At 38.4% G+C, this 20,036-nt stretch overlaps 1 protein-coding gene across 2 annotated transcripts in view; it reads right to left on the bottom strand.

Annotated features, from left to right (window-relative positions):
• Positions 1 to 8,001: 8,001 nt before the first annotated feature.
• LOC141566583 (HLA class II histocompatibility antigen, DM alpha chain) overlaps positions 8,002 to 20,036 on the bottom strand; it is a 32,489-nt gene continuing 20,454 nt past the window's right edge. The window contains exons 1-5 of one of the 2 annotated variants that reach the window (XM_074311330.1): positions 11,357 to 11,560; positions 10,434 to 10,715; positions 9,461 to 9,739; positions 9,110 to 9,244; positions 8,002 to 8,368 (exon numbers count right to left, since the gene is read on the bottom strand). In XM_074311330.1, coding sequence (XP_074167431.1) covers positions 8,364 to 8,368; positions 9,110 to 9,244; positions 9,461 to 9,739; positions 10,434 to 10,715; positions 11,357 to 11,447 — 792 coding nt within the window. In that variant the 5' untranslated portion in view covers positions 11,448 to 11,560 and the 3' untranslated portion in view covers positions 8,002 to 8,363. Of the gene's footprint in view, positions 8,369 to 9,109; positions 9,245 to 9,460; positions 9,740 to 10,433; positions 10,716 to 11,356; positions 11,561 to 20,036 lie in introns of those variants that run through there. The other variant, XM_074311329.1, reaches the window with a different exon arrangement.

The following is a 20,036-nucleotide window of genomic DNA, read 5'->3' as shown; positions in this document are numbered from 1 at the left end:
TTTGATGTCTCTGTAGAAAGGATAAGGAAGAAAAGATAGAGAGAATTGGTCTACTATTTGGCTAGATCAGAAAACCCTCAGGAACGGGCTCGCTAGGAAAAGCTGCTCCATCAGTTCCACTTTCATAAGCTAAGGACATAACAATACGTCCTTTTTTTCATATTACTTCAGCCCTAATTTATTCACTAAGTGGAGTTTTTAAAAATCTACTAATTTGATCCTTTTTCCAAAAAGAACCCAGAGTTGGCAATCCCATACTCATTCTGATGGCTGTGCACTCCATTCTTTTCTTGAGAGAGCAGTGGGGAAAGTATGGATTACAACGGGATTTCAGCACAAGTGGAATCGTTGATGCTGATAGGGGATAAAGAAGATGAAATAAATATTATCTCTGACCTTGATCAGTGGTTGTGCTCAAAAATGTGTTAAATCCTATTGAGATCAGCACTACCAGGAAAGAGAATGGGAAGAGTGGAAGTGAGACCTGGGAATCTATTCCAGTAGTAAGAAAGCCTACAGGGAAGAGAAGGAAATGAAGAATTTGTGAATTGATGGGTTTTCACCACCAAGGAACTTGGGAAACCGCAGGAGAAATTGAAATAATATCCTAAGCTGCTGAGGGTGTGATCATTAAAAATGAAGAACTCTGGGGCCACTAGATCTCTTTTAATGTCTTTTTTATGATCTTAACTAACCAAGAAGTCATTTCAATGGCTCTTGCATTAGGTGACTTTCCACCATCACCACCACTCCCTCACCCCCACCAATCAAATCTTAGGAATGGCTTTATGTGCACTGTCCTCTCTGGGTTATTCCTCAAACTTGCACTCACACTCATAGATGGACTCTCTAGAGAAGGTCTGCTACCTCAAGTTCTAAGGGTAATCCTATGGATCTACACTACTAACATAGTAGTTAATATGTGTAAAATCTGTGCTGGCCTAAAATACATGGTTAGAACTCTGATAAATCTTGTTTCCACACTGGCAAGAACTTGACTTTACCCCTTCCCTGCTTCTTTATAATTCAACTTTGGAGGTATGAGATCTGCCCTAGTGTGATGAGATTAAAGGGGCTACCTTTAGTTTAGAGATCCTATTTCTGGTCCCTGGGTTGGGGCTCATTGGGATATCTTGGTGCCTGTCATTACATCTCACTCCCTTAGATGCTTCTAATTAAACTCTGTTTCTTTCCCTTTAGATTCTTTTGTTTTTTAAATTTTTTGTTTGTTTGTTTGTTTGTTTGTTTGTTGGCTTATTTTAGATTCTTTCTTTAATATATATATACATAGATATATATATTAAATATGAATTTAAATATATAGGGGGCAGCTAGGTGGTGCAGTGGATAGAGCACCAGCCTTGAATTCAGGAGGACCCGAGTTCAAATCTGGTCTCAGACACTTAACACTTCCTAGCTGTGTGACCCTGGGCAAGTCACTTAACCCCAGCCTCCCCCAAAAAATAATAAATTAATTTTAAAAAATTAAATATAACATGTAAAGAACCAATAGCTTGTGGTAGTTTGGTTCATTTGATTCTTCTGTGAAGCCCTTATAATCTCAGCAATGGACTTATCATCTATAATAATATAATTTATACCAACGAAGTCATATATCTGTACCAATGAAAACAGTAACAATAACAGCAATAAAGTCCTGCATTTAATTTTGTCATTTTTTTATTCAGCCTTATAAAGTTAGTTGAGTTGGGGGAAGAGGAGAAGGATTTAATCATTTACTTATTGTTTGCTCTTTGTTTCTAAAGAAGACCAGTAATGTCCCAGGTAATGTCTTAATTGTTGGGTGAATTAGATTTAAGTAAAGCAAAGTTGCACAAAGTCATAGGTCTTACTTTCTCTTCCAGAGTCATCAATGCAAAGACAAAAGTCAAGAAAATTGATGATAGTCCAAGATTCATTGCATGACTTTAGGATCTTAGATGTCTAATCAATAAGCATTTATAATGCACCTATCCTATAACAGGCACTGTCCTAAGTCCTGGGTGTAGGTATAGAAAGACAGTCCCGGCCTTCAAGGAACTTAAGATCTAGTGGACGAGACCACATGCAAACAAATACATTCAAAGCAAGATAAATAGGAAATAATTGAGAAAAGGAAGGCACTAGGATTTAGAGGGTAGGAAAGCCTTCCTATAGGAAATTAGATTTTAGTTGGGTCTTGAAGGAAGCAAAAAGGTTCATAGATTAAGGGAAGTGTTCTGAGCTGGTGAGTCATATGTAACATTATAGCTAACGTTTCACATTTTAGGAGGGATATTTACATACTAAAGAGAACTTGGAGAATGGTGAGTAAAATGATAAGAAGAGTCTGGGAATCATGTCTTGTGAAGAACGATGAAACAAAGTGGTTATGTTTAACCTTGAGAAGATTTAGAGTTACATAAAAGCTCTCTTCAGACACTTGCATAATTAACATGTGGAAAAGGGAGTAAACTTAGTCACTTTAGAGGGTAGAACTAGACAAATGTATGAGAGCTCTAGGGAGGCAGCTTTGAATTGAATAGTAAAAATAACTTTATAACAATTAAAGTTACTAAGGAGTGGAATTGGCTGTTCCTCAGAGAAATGTGTTTCCAGGCTCTGGAAATGTTCAGAAAGAGGCTAAATGATTTCTACATCAGGGAGGGTGTAGAAGGAATTCTTACATGGATGAAAGATAAGAGTGAATGACTTTCAAAGTTCTGTGAAATGGGATTCTATGATCTTTAGAGCAGTTTGGGGGTAGATCAGTGGTTGGGAAAGTGTCAGAATATTCTAATCTCCTGTCCCATCTTGTCAGCTGGCATGGGGGGAAGTGGAGATATGAAACTGTCCTGAAACTGCAGCAGAAAGTCATATGGCTGGAAACACTTTCACTTCCTATTTAGTTTGGGTGCAGATATGTCTTCTGGGGAAAAAAGGAGAGTCCCAAGCTCTATGTGGCAACTTCTCTTCCTTTACCCTCCCAAACTTATTCTTCCTTCTTAGACTTGTTTGCCTTCCTTTTCCCCTCTTATCATTCACAAAGTCCTATTTTTCATTAATTGCTGCCCTCCAATATGAATCCATAATTATTGATGCACATATGAGGGAAGAAATGGTGGTTCCAGGTTAGTCTCTTTTTTCTTTCTTTCTTTTCCCCCCAATATTACAACCTAAAGATAAAAAAGGTAGGTGGTCTTTTCCCACTGACCCTTTTCTTGTAGTACATCTTCTCTCCAATCCTCTGCTGTAGTCCAGCAATAAATTAAAAGGAATTTATGTGTGGGTACTATGGAAGAAACATAAACTAGAACTCTTAATGAGGCTTTCAATCTTGTGGGAGAGATAAGGCATAATATTACAGAGAATGTGTAGGTGTATCATCAAACTATTATTACAGGTAATATGTTTCTATAGTTTCCTGAGGAGAGAGAGCTCACTATGGTTTGGATTCAGGAAAGTTTCATAAAAGAGGTAAACCTTGAAATATGTGTGGAATTCAGATATATCCCTGGAGATGAGATGAGAGGTGGGAGGAGGATGTCATTCCATGCCTGAGGAACAGCATTCACTAACTTGGCAAAGAGTACTGGTTCATTCTGGGCTAAAAGGACAGATTTGACTGAAGCAGAGGCTTTTGGTAAAGGGGAGTTCAAGTGTGCTATTTAATCTGGCCACAGTGTGAGGGGATTTCCCTTCACTAAATCCTTCCACTGTTTCATTCAGGCCTGAAGGTGACGCTGGGTTCTGAAAAGCTGTACCAGCAGAACATGACCACTGACAGTTTTAATCAAGCTGGAAAATTTTTAAGTACAGGCTGAGGATGTACTATATGTGTTTGTCCCAGGTAGGGGGCTAAATTCAGAGAGACTAGTGACCCAGACTTTGGCTATCAAGTGATACATTTTGTCCACAGCTACATAGCCCATGACGGTAGTCTATTAGGATCTGTTAGTGCAGATACCACACTAAGCAACTCCTTCAAGTATGAGAGATTGAAGTGAGGAAACTTCAGGATATAAATTATTTACAGTTTAAGTTAATTATAAAATTACTTTATAATCTAGTAAAGTCAGCTGGGTTTAAAGGAGTTATCAGCACTTTCAGGCATTGCCTATAGTCATGCTTCTTTTCTATGTCCATTTTCTAAGTCTTTGGATTACAATTTGAGCCAATGTATGTAAACTACCACCCTCTAGTTTCTGTCAAAGTATAGCCCTAATCTTGCTTTTTGAAGATCTCAGATCTTTCTTTGGGGGAATCTAGTACACCTCCTTTTGATACAGACCTGGAAGTGCTAGTGTAGATAATTCTCCCTAATTCCACTGGGTTCTAATCCTTACAATATTGTCTTCTCTTTCTTTTAGCCTAGACATAGGCTCTTCTTGTGTCCTTAGGATCTGGACAATCACAGTGAGTTATTTTTTTCTTCTTTATGCTATTTGATTCCTTCCTCTTTATCTATTCATAATTTTCTTGAACCAGATAGCTCTTAACAACTCTTCCTCTCACCAGAGGATTTCTAATACAATCTCTCTACTAGATACTCACAATATATATTTGTATATCATAAACTTGGTTGGCATTTTTTATATCAGTGACTTGCTTAAAATAACAGATGGCATGCTTATTAAATCTATAGATGACATGAGATTAGAAAGGAAACTTGTCATGAGAGATAGCCAGAAATGAATTCCTGAAAGATCTCATCAGGCTATAAGTCTAGGCCAAATACAAGAACATAAAACTATTTAAGTATAAATATATAGACAATGCCCTTAGGTACTCCATAACTAGGGGAGATGTGGTTAAGCTGCAGTTGTGTCAATCAATCTTTTTGAACCCAAGATCCTTGGGATCATTGGGAAAGCAATATCCTGGAAACCAAATTCTGTGAAGATGGAACCTGGCAACTCTGCTACTGCAGGGCAGCAGCCAAAGCTAACAAAGGCCCATCAAGGAAGCTTCTTGTCACCAAAGTCCTTTTTTTATTAAAGCTTTTCATTTTCAAAACATATGCATGAATAATTTTTCAACATTACTCTTTACAAAACCTTGTGTTCTAATTTCCTCCCTTCCTCCACTCCCTCCCAGATGGCAAGTAATCCAATATATGTTAAACATGGTAGAAATGTATGTTAAATCCAATATATGCATACATATTTATACAATTATCTTGCTGCACAAGAAAGATCAAATCAAATAGGAACAAAAAAGTGAGAGAAAATAAAATGCAACAATAAAAAGAGTGAAAATGTTATGTTGTAAACCACACTCAGTTCCACAGTCCTCTCTCTGGGTGTAGATGGCTCTCTTCATCACAAGATCATTGGAACTGGTCTCAATCATCTCATGGTTGAAGAGAGCCACATCCATCAAAATTGATCATTGTATAATCTTCTTGTTACCATATACAATGATCTCTTGGTTCTACTCATTTCACTTCACATCAGTTCATGTAAGTCTCTCCAAGCTTTTCTGAAATCATCCTTCTGATCATTTCTTACAGAACAATAATATTCTATAACATTCATATACTATAACTTATTCAGCCACTCTCCAACTGATGGACATCCATTTGGCTTCCAGTTTCTTGCCACTACAAAAAGGGCTGCCACAAACATTTTTTGCACATGTTGGTACCTTTCCTTACTTTAAAATCTCTTTGATATATAAGCCCAGTAGAAACACTGCTGGATCAAAGGATGTGGAGCTTGATAACTTTTTGAGCTTAGTTCCAAATTACTCTCTACAATGGTTTCACCAAAGTCCTTGATGCTGTCAAAAGATTCAACATCAGAAACTTATAGTTTTATTTTTTTTAAAAGTGACATTACAAGTAAGGTATTATATTTTAGGTATATCTGTGTGTATATGTATACATATATATATGTGTATTATGCATATAGTTGTATGTATACATATACTACTTGTATCTAATGGCATAAAGAGAATGTATGGAGGAGGGAAGGGAAAAAAGAAATTTACATGATAATTGTGTTGTATATTTGAAAGGAGTAGCAAGTTGTGCATGGTAGTTTTTGGAGCTTCATATGCAACCATCTTTTTTTTTTATCATCCTATGTTATGAAAATATTTATTTTATTCCATAAATTAAAAACAAAATAAATATAAACTGGGGGGAAAGATCTCCATTTTTTCATTAAAGCACTTGAGTTAGAGGATCTCTAGAGTTTTCTCTAACTGTAATAAAAGTTCTGAGGAGATGGAGATCCTTGAACACTAGAATGGTCAGAAAAGCTGTCATTAAGAAGATGGAACTCAAGTTGAATGATGGCTAGAATCTTACTAAGCAGAGAGGAGGAGGGAAAACATTTCCTATGAAGAAAATACCATGAACAAAGGCAAGAATGTGCAGGAACAATGAATATTCTAGTTTGATTAACAGTGAGAGTTCATGTGAGTCAATTAGTAAGCTAGAATAAGGTTATTGAAGTAAAGTGGAGGAGGAATAATTAATATGTAATGTATACAGTGAATTTTGACCTTTAATAGGATAGAAGTGGGTGAAAATATGACACATTTTGAAGCAGAGGATACAGAGTCCAAAATCTGATGTGTTGTACCTTTGTGTGTCCTCAATCATCCTTTCCAGTTATAAATCTTATGAATTGCAAGAAAGACAAAAGATTATTCTTTTGAAGTTATTCTTTTAAAAGGATGTCCATTGGGGATTAAAAGTATGATATACAGTGCTACTAGAGGCTCTTAGACTTATTTTTATTTGGGCTTCACCCCAAACACCAAAATTATTCTTTTTCATCTTGCAACAGCCAAGCTAGTGAAGAAGGGGAAGCCAAGATTGAGTGATTGACTACTGTTCACTCATAATGACAGCAGAAACTGGACATCAGGTGATACATTTTATTCACAGCCACACAGCACACAAGAATAGTCTACTAGGGCCTGTCAGTGGAGAGATCACACTAAGGAACTTAATATTCTGTAACTGGCAGAGCTGATAAAAGGGCCTTTCGAGATACAAGAATAAAATTCAGATGCCCAGGGGCTGAACCAATGGTAGAGATTTAACCATTGTGAATTATCATTAGTGGTTGCAGAGATTCTGTTTTGAGTTCAGAGATGAGAATCTGAGCAACAGGTTACTAAGGGATGTAGATTTGACTGAAGAAATAAGGAGTGACTGAAAATTCTTAAGTAGGGAAATAACATTTGATAGCAGAGCTTTAAGACTAGCCTGGCAGGATGCCAGAAGAATTTGAGCAGAAAGAGATTGAAGACAAGCAGAACAGCTAGGAGACTATGGCCACAATTCTGTCATTTTTTGATGATTCTACCACCCTTGGACTGGTGATGGCAGTGTGCACTTAAGGAAAGAGATTTCAAAGGAAGAAAGAATAAAATTTGATAAGAAGTTGACCATAAGCAGAGGTATACTAGAGGCAGCGGGTACTGGCTCATGAGAGCCCATTGTTAGTGAGCTCCTATCTTAAATGCTATCAATTGGGGTTGATTTTATTGTTTCATTGATTGTCTAGACTTAAGAAAGTGATGAAGAAAATATTAATAATGCAAATTAAACATAAAAATGCGTTATACTCCCCCCCTAGCCTGTTATAAACTTTTACCATCATTCTGGCTGTAAGTATTAAAGGAAATGTTAGAATAAAAGATTACTCTAAAATTTCATGTATGGAACACCAGGAAATATAGATGATTAAATAAAAATGAGACAGAAATTTGGGGAAAAGAGAATTCTTTTTGGGAGAAATGAAATCCTAGAAAGGAGAACTCCAGTTTTCTTATATAAATGATAAACTATACCTGAAGAGGAATAATCTCCACTGAAAAGTCTCCAGTGATGAAGGAATCAATACTCACTAAGGTAGCCCACTGTATTTTGGGATAGTTCTAGTTATAAGGAAATATTTTCTGAAAACTGACATATATACATTCAATCTGAAGTGACTGAAGGACATCCAGGTGGAGAAGTCCTACAGCAAATCTTATTTCCATTTTGAAAAAGACTACATCAGATATTTTTTAAAAAACAACCTTTATTCTCACAAATAGGGGAGAAGGTATAGGGGGAGAAGGTATAGTATGGTAACCTTCACACTATAGCAGCCCCTGAGTAGTAGGCTATAGTCCCTCTGAGCTCCACGATGGAAGTTTTGCCTTGTGGGGGTCCCCATCTCTCCTCTGAGCTCCACAATGGAAGTTTTGCCTTGTGGGGGTCCCCATCTCTCCTCTGAGCTCCACAATGGAAGTTTTGCCTTGTGGGGGTCCCCATCTCTCCTCCAAAGGAAATCCCTTAGAAAAAGTGTGTGAGTCAAGGAAGCCTCCTGTAGAGCTGATTGCAACAGAAGTGAAGAAAGCAAGGCTCAGGCACCAACAATTCAGTCTGAGGAGGAAATGAGTTTTATTAGGTGAAGAAATATTTTGCTTACCTAAAACTTCTATTGTCAACTTGTATCATATACTGGCTTAGTGTCAGATACACTTTTTCTACCTAAGAAGAAAATTTTCAATAAAGCTTTTCTTACAACCTTTCCCTGCTATGTTATCCTCATTTTGGTCCTTATTCTTCCCTATATATCACAAGTTCTCTAACTCATTCCCATATATGTTGATTCATAAATGTGAATCAGTGTATGCACACATACATATATATTGTTATTGTTGTTGTTCAGTCATTTCAATTATGTCTGACTCTTTAGGAGCCTATTTGGGATTTTCTTGGCAAAGAATAGTTTTCATTTCCTTCTCTGGCTCATTTGATGAAGAAACTGAGGTAAACAAGGTTAAGTGACTTGCCCAGGGTCATATAGCTAGTACTCAGGTCTTCCTGAAGCCATATATGTACACACACATGTTTGTTATGTATTTATATTGATTTTGTACACATATGAGATGGGGTTCTGGCTTCCCAATTAGAATCTAAACTCACTAAAGGCAGGGATAGTATTTATTTCTCCTGTTTTCCCTACCTAACAAAAAAAAAAAACCAAAAAAACAATATTCCTTGTTTAATCATATACCATGAGTTGCCTTCTCTAAAGGGCAATCTTATTTCTCCTATGTCTCTGGGTCTCACTTCTTACCACCTTAGGTTTATTCCCTCAGTTAAGCTTTGCCTTCTCACCTGCACCATTTACACATGGCTTTTGGAAGTAGATGATGAGGGAAGCACCCACGATGATACCAACAATGCCCAGGCCAAAGGCAATACCACACAGTATGTTTTCCAACAATGCAGAGGGTATTGGATTCTGAGGCACTAGAAACAAGGAAAAGACAGTGTCAGCTTTCAGGGCCAGGGCAGAAAGGGATACCCTAAGGGATAGATTTAGGAATGAAAGGTTAAATGGGAAACAAATCCTGAGGACTATGTTGGGAGTTCAAGATGGGAAGGAAAAGGACAGGAGGCTCCACTCCTCATATGCCATTCCTTCCCTTTCCCAGAGTCCCAAAGCACCAGGAGGGAGGATCTTACCCCAAAAAGCTATAGTGCTGAAGAGGTCATCTTCCTGTGCCACAGTGCACGAGAAAACATCAGTGGATGTGGGTGTGATATTCAGATAAGAAAAGGCCTGGAAGCCAAGTCCATCTATAGCTGACAGAAAGGTGGGGCTGCTGCTTTCCACAGAGACTCCTTCGTGTTGCCAGGTCACGGTTACATGAGGTGGGAAGAGATTGCTAACAAAGCAAACAAGAGTGTTGGGCTTCCCAAACTCCAGGGGCTCCAGAGTGAAAACTTCAGCCACAGGGTTTCCTAGAACAAAGTGGTGAAAGGAACAAGCATGAGGAAGACAATGGAGGAAGATTGATCTAGGGTGTTTGGTCTGAAGACTGTGAATCTGAGGAAGCAGGAAGACAACAGAGGAAAGGTGAGCTATGAAAGCTAAAGGTGGGGTGAGAAGCTGGGGCAAAGATTAATAAAAGATGCAATTCCAATAATTTCAAAACTAGATTTGTTTTTATCATTATTAGTAATAGCAATAATAGCAGCAACATGAATTTATCTAGCACTTTATGTATTCAAAGTATTTTAAAATATTTTTTCATTTGATCCTCACAACAATCTTAGAGGTAGATGCTATTATTATATATCTTTTAAAGATGAGGAAACTGACTGATGAAGTGACTTGACTGAGGGCGCATAGCTAGTAGGTGTTTAGATTACAGTGATCCCAGCCATGGGAGTGAAGGAGAGAGGTTCCCATGCCATATACTTCTGTATGCTGTTCCCAGTACTAAGTAAAGTGTCAGCCATTCTACACAAGTCACGTAAATTAATTAGAATGTCTGTCTGGCCTCTTACCCTCCCTCTCACCTCCAAATAGGGTTGTACTAGAAAATAAATCAGAATCAGGCTTTGAGAATTAGAAAGAAAGGTGGGGATTTGTTCCAGGGTAAGGGAGGGGAGGAATCAGAGACTTTAATCTTTCCCGAACCTTCCCCCTTACCTCTGGCCTCAGGGATCTGTCCTTTACAAAGTTTACTCAATTCATGTTGCAGCTGCTGGCAGAGATTCTTGTCAGCATCTATGCTCTTAATGTCTCCTTTATCAGTGGCCCAAGCAGCAAATTCAGGCAGCCGAGGCACCCGGGAGTTCTTGGAGAAGTCAAAGGAGAAGAGATGGTCCCCATTGAAGTCTTCTGACAGACCCAAGGGAGATTCTCCATTCTGGCAGAATAGTGTGTGAGAGAATGTGTAATTCTGTAAATTATTCCCAAACACTGCCAACACTGTTAGGAAGATGAACCAAAGACATCATCAGGCATAGAACAGACCCTATTTCACTCCCTGTCATCTAGTGTTCACAGCACCTGATCCAAGAGATGGCTTGGGTGTAAACCTATCCCACTCCTTGTGATTTAGCACCCCACCTCAACAAGGAAAAGAGGAATTCATGGCAGTTCTACTCCCATCTGCTTATAAGTGGGTTTTAACTCCTTCCTTCCAATCTGCTATATCACATAAAGAGTCAAATCCCTGGCCTCTACAGAGCAGATTAGAGGTGGAGGAAGAAGCTTCAATGATCCCCTTAATTACTACACAATCCACATTGCATAGATAAATTCTTCACTAGATGTTTAGACCTAAATGTGACCTTAGAATCATCTAGTCCCATTCCTTCACATCTAAATGTCACCACCCTATTCCCCCCAACCTCCCCCTCAAAGGATTACTCTACTGACATCTTGACAATATGGGGGAAAGTTGTCTAAAGAGTTAACGGGTGGAGATGATAAGATGTAGAAGAAAGAGCAATAAATCTCCTGTAAATAGGAAAGTGCATTCCTCCTTTCCCCCCATACATTAGAATGGTTTCTTTGATGTTTGGTTCCCACTATCTATGCACCCCAGAGGGTTGTCTACTTCATACCTGGAGTGGCTTCCCAAAACAGGGATAAAAGCAATGATGACTGTAGCTTCAGTAGTAACAGTGTAACTCCCAGGTTTTGCTCAAGTCCCATGTCTGGATCTTTATTACACGCACCAGGCTCCAATTTCCTACTCCAGTTAAGCTAATTTCCTTTCTCACCTCCAAACTTCCCCTTCAGACAGTAACCCCAATTTTAGACCCACCCTCCGTCCTCTTCTAATCACTGTCCTGGCCACCAAGAATGAACCAATCATTGCAACACTATATGACTGCATCACCAGTTGCTCAGGCAAATCTCTCAGTCCAGAACACATAACAGGTCTTAGCTCTTCTGAGAGATTAGAGAAGAACTGAGAAAGAACCCGTGATTCTCAGTAGGGAGCCCTATCTAATGTTAGGCCAGCAGCCTCAGCCCGAGTAGATTGTTCCTCTTACCCAGATAGACAACTGTTTTCAGGCCATCATATTAAGTGATAAAGCAGCTGGAGTACTGGACTTGGTGTTTAGGAAGATCTGAGTTTGAATCTTGCCTCAGACACTCACTAGCTGTGTGACCTGTCATTTACTTTCTATCTGCCTCAATTTTCTTATCTTTAAGGTAGACACAATAATAGAGCCTTCTCCATAGAGTTGTTGTTGTATCAAACTGATCAATTAGTAAATATTTATCAAATGCCTGCCATATGCTAGGCACTGTACTAAGCATTGAAGATATAAAAAGAGAAAAAAGACCTTGCCCTCAAGGAGCAAAGAAATCAATCAAATGAAATAATTCATGTCAATAAAGTACTTTCCAGTTTTTATAGTGAAACATAAATATTAGCTAGTATTATTTCACTCAAAAGTTAAGTGGATTTTAATGGACTGGCTGGAGAACTCAGCCCCTGAAGTTAAAAGGCACATACATGTGTATTATTTTTACATGCCAAGTTAAAAGCTGGGTCATAAATGAACTTTTGAGACATGACTCATCTGTCCCCTAGATAGTCTGCAAATGTTTTTTACTTGGATACATGAGAAAACAAGAAAACTTTACATTTCTGAGGAAAATGCACCAAAAAGGAAGTTGCATTATTTGCTTCAATTTAAATATTACTCCAAATTTCCTGGAAATTTCCTCTCTTGGAAAGAGAGTTGAGACATGACTCATCTGTCCCCTAGATAGTCTGCAAATGTTTTTTACTTGGATACATGAGAAAACAAGAAAACTTTACATTTCTGAGGAAAATGCACCAAAAAGGAAGTTGCATTATTTGCTTCAATTTAAATATTACTCCAAATTTCCTGGAAATTTCCTCTCTTGGAAAGAGAGGATCAAGTAAACATTCAGGATGAGTTTCAAATCCCTGTCTCTCTCACACACATACTCTCTCTCCCTCCCTCTCTCCTTTTTTTTTCTCTCTCTCTCCTCTCAGTAACTGCAGGATAATATTATTTTCCAGGGAATTCCATGCAATTCAAGTCTATGTCTGTGTCTCCAGCAATGATAACTAAGATGGTAGATGGAGGGGGGGGGGTTGTAGTGGGCAGGGGATGTACTTCTTTAGGCTGCTAACAGGATCATCCATTTGCCTTAATTAACTCTTAAGTCTTCTCCCCAACATAAACGTCTGTGTAACATACTAAAGCACATTCAATAAAAAACATGAAAATGCAATGAAGATTTTGATCTCTTAGTGTAAAAGTTAAATAAAGAGTCTGTCTTTCTAATCTATGTGGCAGTATCCTCCACAGGTAAAAACTGAATATTCCTGCACCTTTGATTCCAACATGCTCCATCTTCTCTAGTAGACAACCCTCATTATGAATCCTGCTCTCTAATCTTCAATCTCTCCCTATCTACTGGCCTATAAATCACTTTTATATGTTTCCAGATGGAAGAGTGAATAGAGTGCTGGGTTTAGAGACAGGAAACTCTGAATTCAAATCATGTTTTCAACACTGGGTAAGTTGCTTAAATTCTGCCCTGCCTCAGTTTCCTCAACTGTAAAATAGGGGTTCACAGGATCATTGTATCAATTGAGATATTATTTGCAAAGCACTTATATCAGTGCCTGGCACATAGTGAGTTCTTCCCCTTCTATGCCTCCCCTATCCTTCAAAAGGGATGTAAGGGTCTCAAAGAAGACTAGCCCTTCTGGTATGAGGACTGCTGAGGCTTTTTCAAGGTTATTTTCCACTTTTGGTGTCCACCTAATTCATCAACCTCTTACCTATGGCTCCAAGAAGCTGTAACATGCACTCTGCCTCACAAATTCAATTTATGTGTGAGTCAAAATATATCAACTATATCATTTTACCTACCTCATGTAATATTCTCTAAAATGTAATGTTCTCTGGAGCAGGTTTCTTGGGAGCTTCTGGAGGCAGCCTTTATTTCAGTTCAATATAATTATCCCAAATGCAACCAGGTATTAAAGTCCAAATCCTGTATTGTCTCTTTCAAAGTCTTGTCTCCTTCACTTGGGGCTCGGCTAGTTTTTCTGGAGGCCTTCTGCAGTCTTGGTTCCAAGAGCTTAAGTTGTCTTCTCTGGCTTCTGAATCTCCTCAACTGAATCCTGGCTGAGGCTCTGAGAATTTCTAGTGGGCTTCTCCTTTCTGGCCCTGACATCTCCTTATATATCCCACACTGAGTATAGACCAATCATTATATTACTAGGAAACCATTATTTGTTGTAGGATTAAATCAATGCTAAACTAGATCTAACCACTGTCTTCTCAATTCCAGTTACTTAGCACCTTGTAAGAATCCTAATATCTCCTGCTTTCTTTTGATTTAGAACATAGGTGGTCATGAGCTCCCTGACTTCTCAAGAAGGTGAGAACCCCCAAAAAGAGGTGATCACGCCTTCCCTGACTGCTCAAAAAAGGAGTGAAAACACCATAAAAAAGGAGGTGATCACGCCCTCCCTGACATCTCAGGAAGGGAGATGAAAACACCAGAGGTAATGGCAAATCATATCAGATTAGTGGTTTCTAAAGGGGCTCACTCTTAAAACAGATATACATAAATCCATCAATATGGAAGATATTAAACATAATTACATAAATTATATAAGCACATAGTAACACAGGATAGTAATGATGTAACAAATAACAAGAATCAACATGAGGAATTATACATATCCATAAGTCCTAGAAATAGTCCAAAAAGAATCTATTGTCTATTAGTTTAATGCCAAGAATCCAATAATTCCTGCAAGTCTTGAAGTCCTGCAAGAGTCTCATCAACAATTTGGAATTCAAATCCTGCAACAGTCTCATCTTGTGTTAGGGAATCCAATGATTCCTGCAGATTTTGTTCTTAGGTCTTCTCCTTTGTTTTGAGGTTTTTCTCTTTTTCTGTCTCTCTCTGATGGACAAAGTGAATGTGGCTCATTGGCACCCATCTGATTCCTTCTCCATCTGTAGAAATACAAGCAAACCCTCTCTCCCAGGCAGTTAACCTATCTAGTCCCTTCTATTTACCACTTTCTAAATCTCTTCTCATCACCTGGCAATTACATTGGAGCTGCTCATTATATTGGAGCTGTTCTTGCTCTCACTGAACACTGCCCTTCTGTTGGGTTAAAAAGCCTGTATTCTCTCCAATTGTAATCCCTTTCTGCTATCTAATTGCTTTTCTGCTGATAGGTCATGTAATCCTATAAAGGGTTAGAACTGAGCAAATGTACTTGGATAATGGAGCACGTGAGACTAATTGCCAATTGGACAATTCTCTATTAACATGTTTGAAGAACGACCCTCCCCAACTTTTCTGTGCTGGCTCAATTGGTGGGACAAAGAAGGGGAGTGACTTGTATGGGTGGAGTAGGAGGAGGAAATGGAGGCATTCTCCTGGCAGTGGGGAGAGAGGAAGGAGGTGTGGAGATTGCTAGATCTAATCCCCTAATGGGGACCCCAAAAGACCAAGAATAATGATTTTTGGTGATCCTGACTCTGGCTGATTTCTGGGAAGACAGAGTTCCAGCATTTTGGCATCTAATGTGAAGCAGACACCCTACCTCCACTGAAATCCTCCAGTGACCAGGAGATTAGGTGAGTATTCTAATAGACAAATAAGGAACTTACCTTGTTAAGGGCTAAACCAGCAATCTCTTATAGCTGAAATGGGGCAGATGTTAGCTAAAGACATTCCCTCGACCTCAGCCGACCCTGCTCCAACCCCAGCTCCAGCCCCAGCTCCAGCCCCAGCTCCAGCCCCAGCTCCAACCCCAGCTCCAGCCCCAGCTCCAGCCCCAGCTCCAGCCCCACCCAGGAATGGTGCTATAGAGAGTATAATTAAGATAATTGAGGAACAGAGTTTACTTGTAACCTGGGTACAGATTGATAAACTCTTGGGCACATTAAAACACATGTCCCCTTGGTTCTTAGAGGAAGAAAAATTAAATATAGATAACTGGAAGCTAGTGGGACTTCAACTGAAAGAATTTCACACAAAAAAATGAGCCTCGTTCAATTTCCCCAGAGGTATTTTATATATACAATGTAGTTCAATTAGACTTAAACTATCGAGCAAGTTGTAGGAAAAGGAAAAGTTTTTAAAATGAACAGAGGAGGAAGTATGAGGAAAAAAAGAAAGATCAAGATCTTGCCCAAGGGCAAGGGGATTTAAATGAGGAATTAGGGTGTGATGACTCTGATTCTCTTGAAGAAGCTTCAACTAAAGAGCAAATTATTGACAGGCCCATATCAACTCCACCTTCAGGGACAGAGGGAGGAGAAGGAGTAGGAGGGGTGGTGATATCATCAGCACCTCCCCCCCAGAAATCACCAACTCCTATAACTAGATTACAGAAAGCAATTTTTAAAGCAGCACAAGATGGAAAAGAAATATATAGTGATTTCAAACTTCAAATTTTTCCCATGATTCAACAGTTCAATTCTGCAGGCCAAGAAAGTAAAAGATACACTCCTTTTGATATAGACATCCTCAAAGACCTGAAAAAAACTTGCACTCTCTATGGGGCTACATGAGCTTATGTTAAGATGTTACTACAGAATTTAGCTTATGAAGTCTTAACCCCTAGTAAATAATATGGACTTAGTTCCTCTTGTTTTTAAGTCCACCATGCTGTACATCAGTGATATCAAACTCAAATAACACTGTGAACCCATAAGCCATATATAAAGAATCTTGCAGACTGCATGTTGACTTAAAAAAATCCATTAACATTATATATTTTATTGTATTTTTATTTATTGTGTTAAATCTTTTCTAATTTTTTTTTTGGTCTGGCTGGTAGACCATGTATTTGACACCTGTGCTACATAGGTGCTTCTACAACTTACTAGTAATCAGTCTTTCAGTAACTCCCATTTATTAACTAGTCACTATGTGCTAGACACCATGATATGTTAGAAATTTAAAAAAAAAAAAAAAGTCAAAAATCATTCCCTCCCACCAAGGAGCTCACATTCTAATAGAAGAATTGGTTGATTGTGGGTTTTTGTTTTCAAAGAGGACCAAAATGACATCACTATGTTGGTGTGAAAGATCAGCACTGATCAGACCAATATGAGTTCAGAAGGCTGTGCCACCACATTTGGAGTAGTGAAGTCAAATTTTATGCATCTCATGTTTCTTTTGAGCTATTGCAATTCTGCTTTACTTCTAGTACTGCCTTCTTTGTTATGAGCATGGTCCTGTGTCAGTATTTCCTATGTCTCACAATCAATTCCAAAGTTTCTCAATACAGACCTTGAGAGTATCCTTCTATTGCATCATCTGACCTCCATGTGAATGCTTCCTTGTGTGAGTTCTCCCTAAAATAGCCTTTCAGGCAAATGAACATTTGATATTCTAATATCAAATTGTATAAATTGATGATCAATCCAGTATTCTGCACACTGCACAAATTGTCTTTCATCACTCTTTTGTCTTGTCTGTCTCTTCTTTTTACAATGACATAGTCTATTAAATGGTAATGTTTGCTGAAAGAAGTGTATCTAAGAAGTTTTATTGTGTTTAGGTTAATGAAAGAATAGGGTTGGAAATGAAAAGATTATGAGATATACATTGTGACTATTGCTGCTGTTGTTTGACTCCATTCCTCCCAAGGAGTCTCTGCCACATCTTTTAGTCTGTTACTTTGGTATTACAAAGTCTAATTACTTTGGCATTAAAGTCACCCAAAATTATAAGTTAGTCCTTTTTTGGCACATTGATGATGAGGGTCTCCAGATCTTTATAAAATTTTTCTTCCACCTCATCAGGGTTTATCATGGTAGAAGATCAATTGTATTGTTACAAGTGTGTCATTTGTTCCTTTTAGAAGATAATACAAGATGATTAAGTAGATAAGATTTGATGGCAAAACCTCTGCCAGCTTCATAGTGCTCCGCATTATAGTAGCCACTATAGAAAAACATATATCCAGCTCCTGTTTCGGTAACTTGGCCTTCATTTGCCAGCATTGTTTGACTCAGGGCTGCCATTTTGGTGCAATATCTTTTGAGTTATCTTATAACAGGAGATCTTTGTCTTTCAGTTCTACTGGATTTCATCTTGTTACATAAGCATATACATATTCTATATGGTGATGATGAGTGCAATCATCTTTGCAAAAATGTTGTATACTTTTTTGTGTTTTGACTGCAGGGTAAGATCCCTGCGTGCTGCAGTAAGCAAACCAGGATTAGGTGAAGCAGACAATTTGGGGAATACTTTTTCTAGCTTTTTCCTTATGCCAGGAGGTAAGCAGTATGGTCCTTAAAAAAGGTTTGTATAGACAACCAAGAGGCTGCTGAATCCCACTACTTCATTCCAGTGAGAAGACTCTATAACCTGTGCAAAGTTGTGACTAGAGATCCTAGTTTATCCACACCTACTCATTCATTACTTGCCTGTTGCTATAGGACTGTGAGGTTGTTAGGATTCTTACAAAATGCTAAGTCAGTGGAATTGAGGAGACACTGGTTAAATTCAGTTTAGTATTGATTTAATCCTACAACAAATAATGGTTTCCTAGTGATATAGTGATTGGTGTGTACTCAGTGTGGAACATATAAGGAGGAGCTGTCAAGGCCAGAAAGGACAGGCACACTAAGAGCTTCTAGTGTCTCAGCCAGGATTCAGTCAAGCAGATTCAGAAGCCAGAGAAGGCAGTCAGGCAGAACTAAGGAAGACAGAGAAGTGGTGGCAGCTGTCCTATGGAGAACATTGAAACCAAGAGCCGGAAGGCCTCCAGAAAACTAGCCGAGCCCTAGGAAAAGAGACAAGACCAATTTGAAGGAGACAATAAAGGATTTGGACTTTAATCCCTGGCTGTACTTGTGATTATTGAACTGAAAAGAAACCTGCTCCCAGAGAAGATTATATTTTAGAGAAGAATATTACATTTTGGCCCTGAACATGGGACATATACAATCCTGATTTCAGTGGAAAAGTTTCTCTGACCCAGAAATTAGGGTAATTACAAGAAGGAAACTTTATAAAGGGCTAAACTAGTGCTTCAGCTGAAATGGGATAGATGTTTAGAAAACAGCCATTTTCAATTCAAGAAAAATGATAGAAAGCATTGTCAGACTTATGAAAAGCCAAGGTTTGATTATAATTTGGGAGCAGATCACTGAACTTTTAGAAACTATACGGTACACATCTCCTTGGTTCTCTAAGGAAAAAGAATTGAATCCAGATGAGTGGAAATTAGTAGGAGAGCAACTATGTGAATACTACAATTTCAATCCAAACTCAATTTCCAAAAATACACTTTATACATATAATTTAATACAACTGGCTTTAGGAAATTATATAAGTTATAGAAAAAGGAAAAAGAAGAAAGAGCAGGAAGGGGAAGAGCCACCTGAACTAGGTGAAAAGGATGAAGAATCAGATAAGAATGGAGTTAAGTACAATTTTTTAAGTGTGATGCTTCACAGCAGGAGAAATTAGGTCATTCCACATCCCCTGGCCTACTTCCCTCAATTAACCCTTCATGGATGGAGGGAGAAGGAGGAGGGGGAGAGGCAGTGACGCAATCAGCACCACCTATGAAGCAGCCTTATGTATGACAAGATTACAAAAAGCACTGGTTAAGGCAAAAAATTAAGGACAGGATGTATCTGATTTAATAAATGCATACTCTATGATTGAAGAGCTTGACCTTACAGGTCAAAAAAGGAGAAGATACACTCCTTTTGGTCTGGAAAAAATTAAGGATTTGAAAAAAGGTTGCACTTTTTATGGGACTACATCATCTTATGTTAAGATGTTACTAGATAATTTGGCTTATGAAATCCCAACCCCTAGTGATTGGAAATTCATAGCAAGGACATATTTAGAACCTGGACAAAACTTGTTGTGGCTTTCTGAGTATCATGAATTATTTGGGATTCAAGCCTAAAGCAATAAGCAAACTGGAGTTAACATACAAATTACTTTTGACCAACTAGCAGGAGAAGGTCAGTATGCAGAGAATTCAGAACAGATTAATTACCCCATAACAGCTTATGAACAAATTGCTACTGCTGCAACAAAAGCTTGGGGTTCCCTCCCAGGGAAAGATCAGGGGGGAGCCTTCACAAAAATAGAGCAAGGTCCCAATGAACCCTTTGCGGATTTTGTGGGATGTTTGCAAACAGCTGTCACAAGAACTATTGGAGAAAATGCAGGTACAAGAATTATGATTAGACAACTGGCTAAGGAAAATGCCAATGAGGTTTGCAAAAGAATTATATG

The sequence above is a fragment of the Sminthopsis crassicaudata genome, chromosome 4 (assembly GCF_048593235.1).
Source record: "Sminthopsis crassicaudata isolate SCR6 chromosome 4, ASM4859323v1, whole genome shotgun sequence".
Taxonomy (NCBI): Eukaryota; Metazoa; Chordata; class Mammalia; order Dasyuromorphia; family Dasyuridae; genus Sminthopsis; species Sminthopsis crassicaudata.
This window is presented reverse-complemented; position numbering and strand designations above follow the sequence as displayed.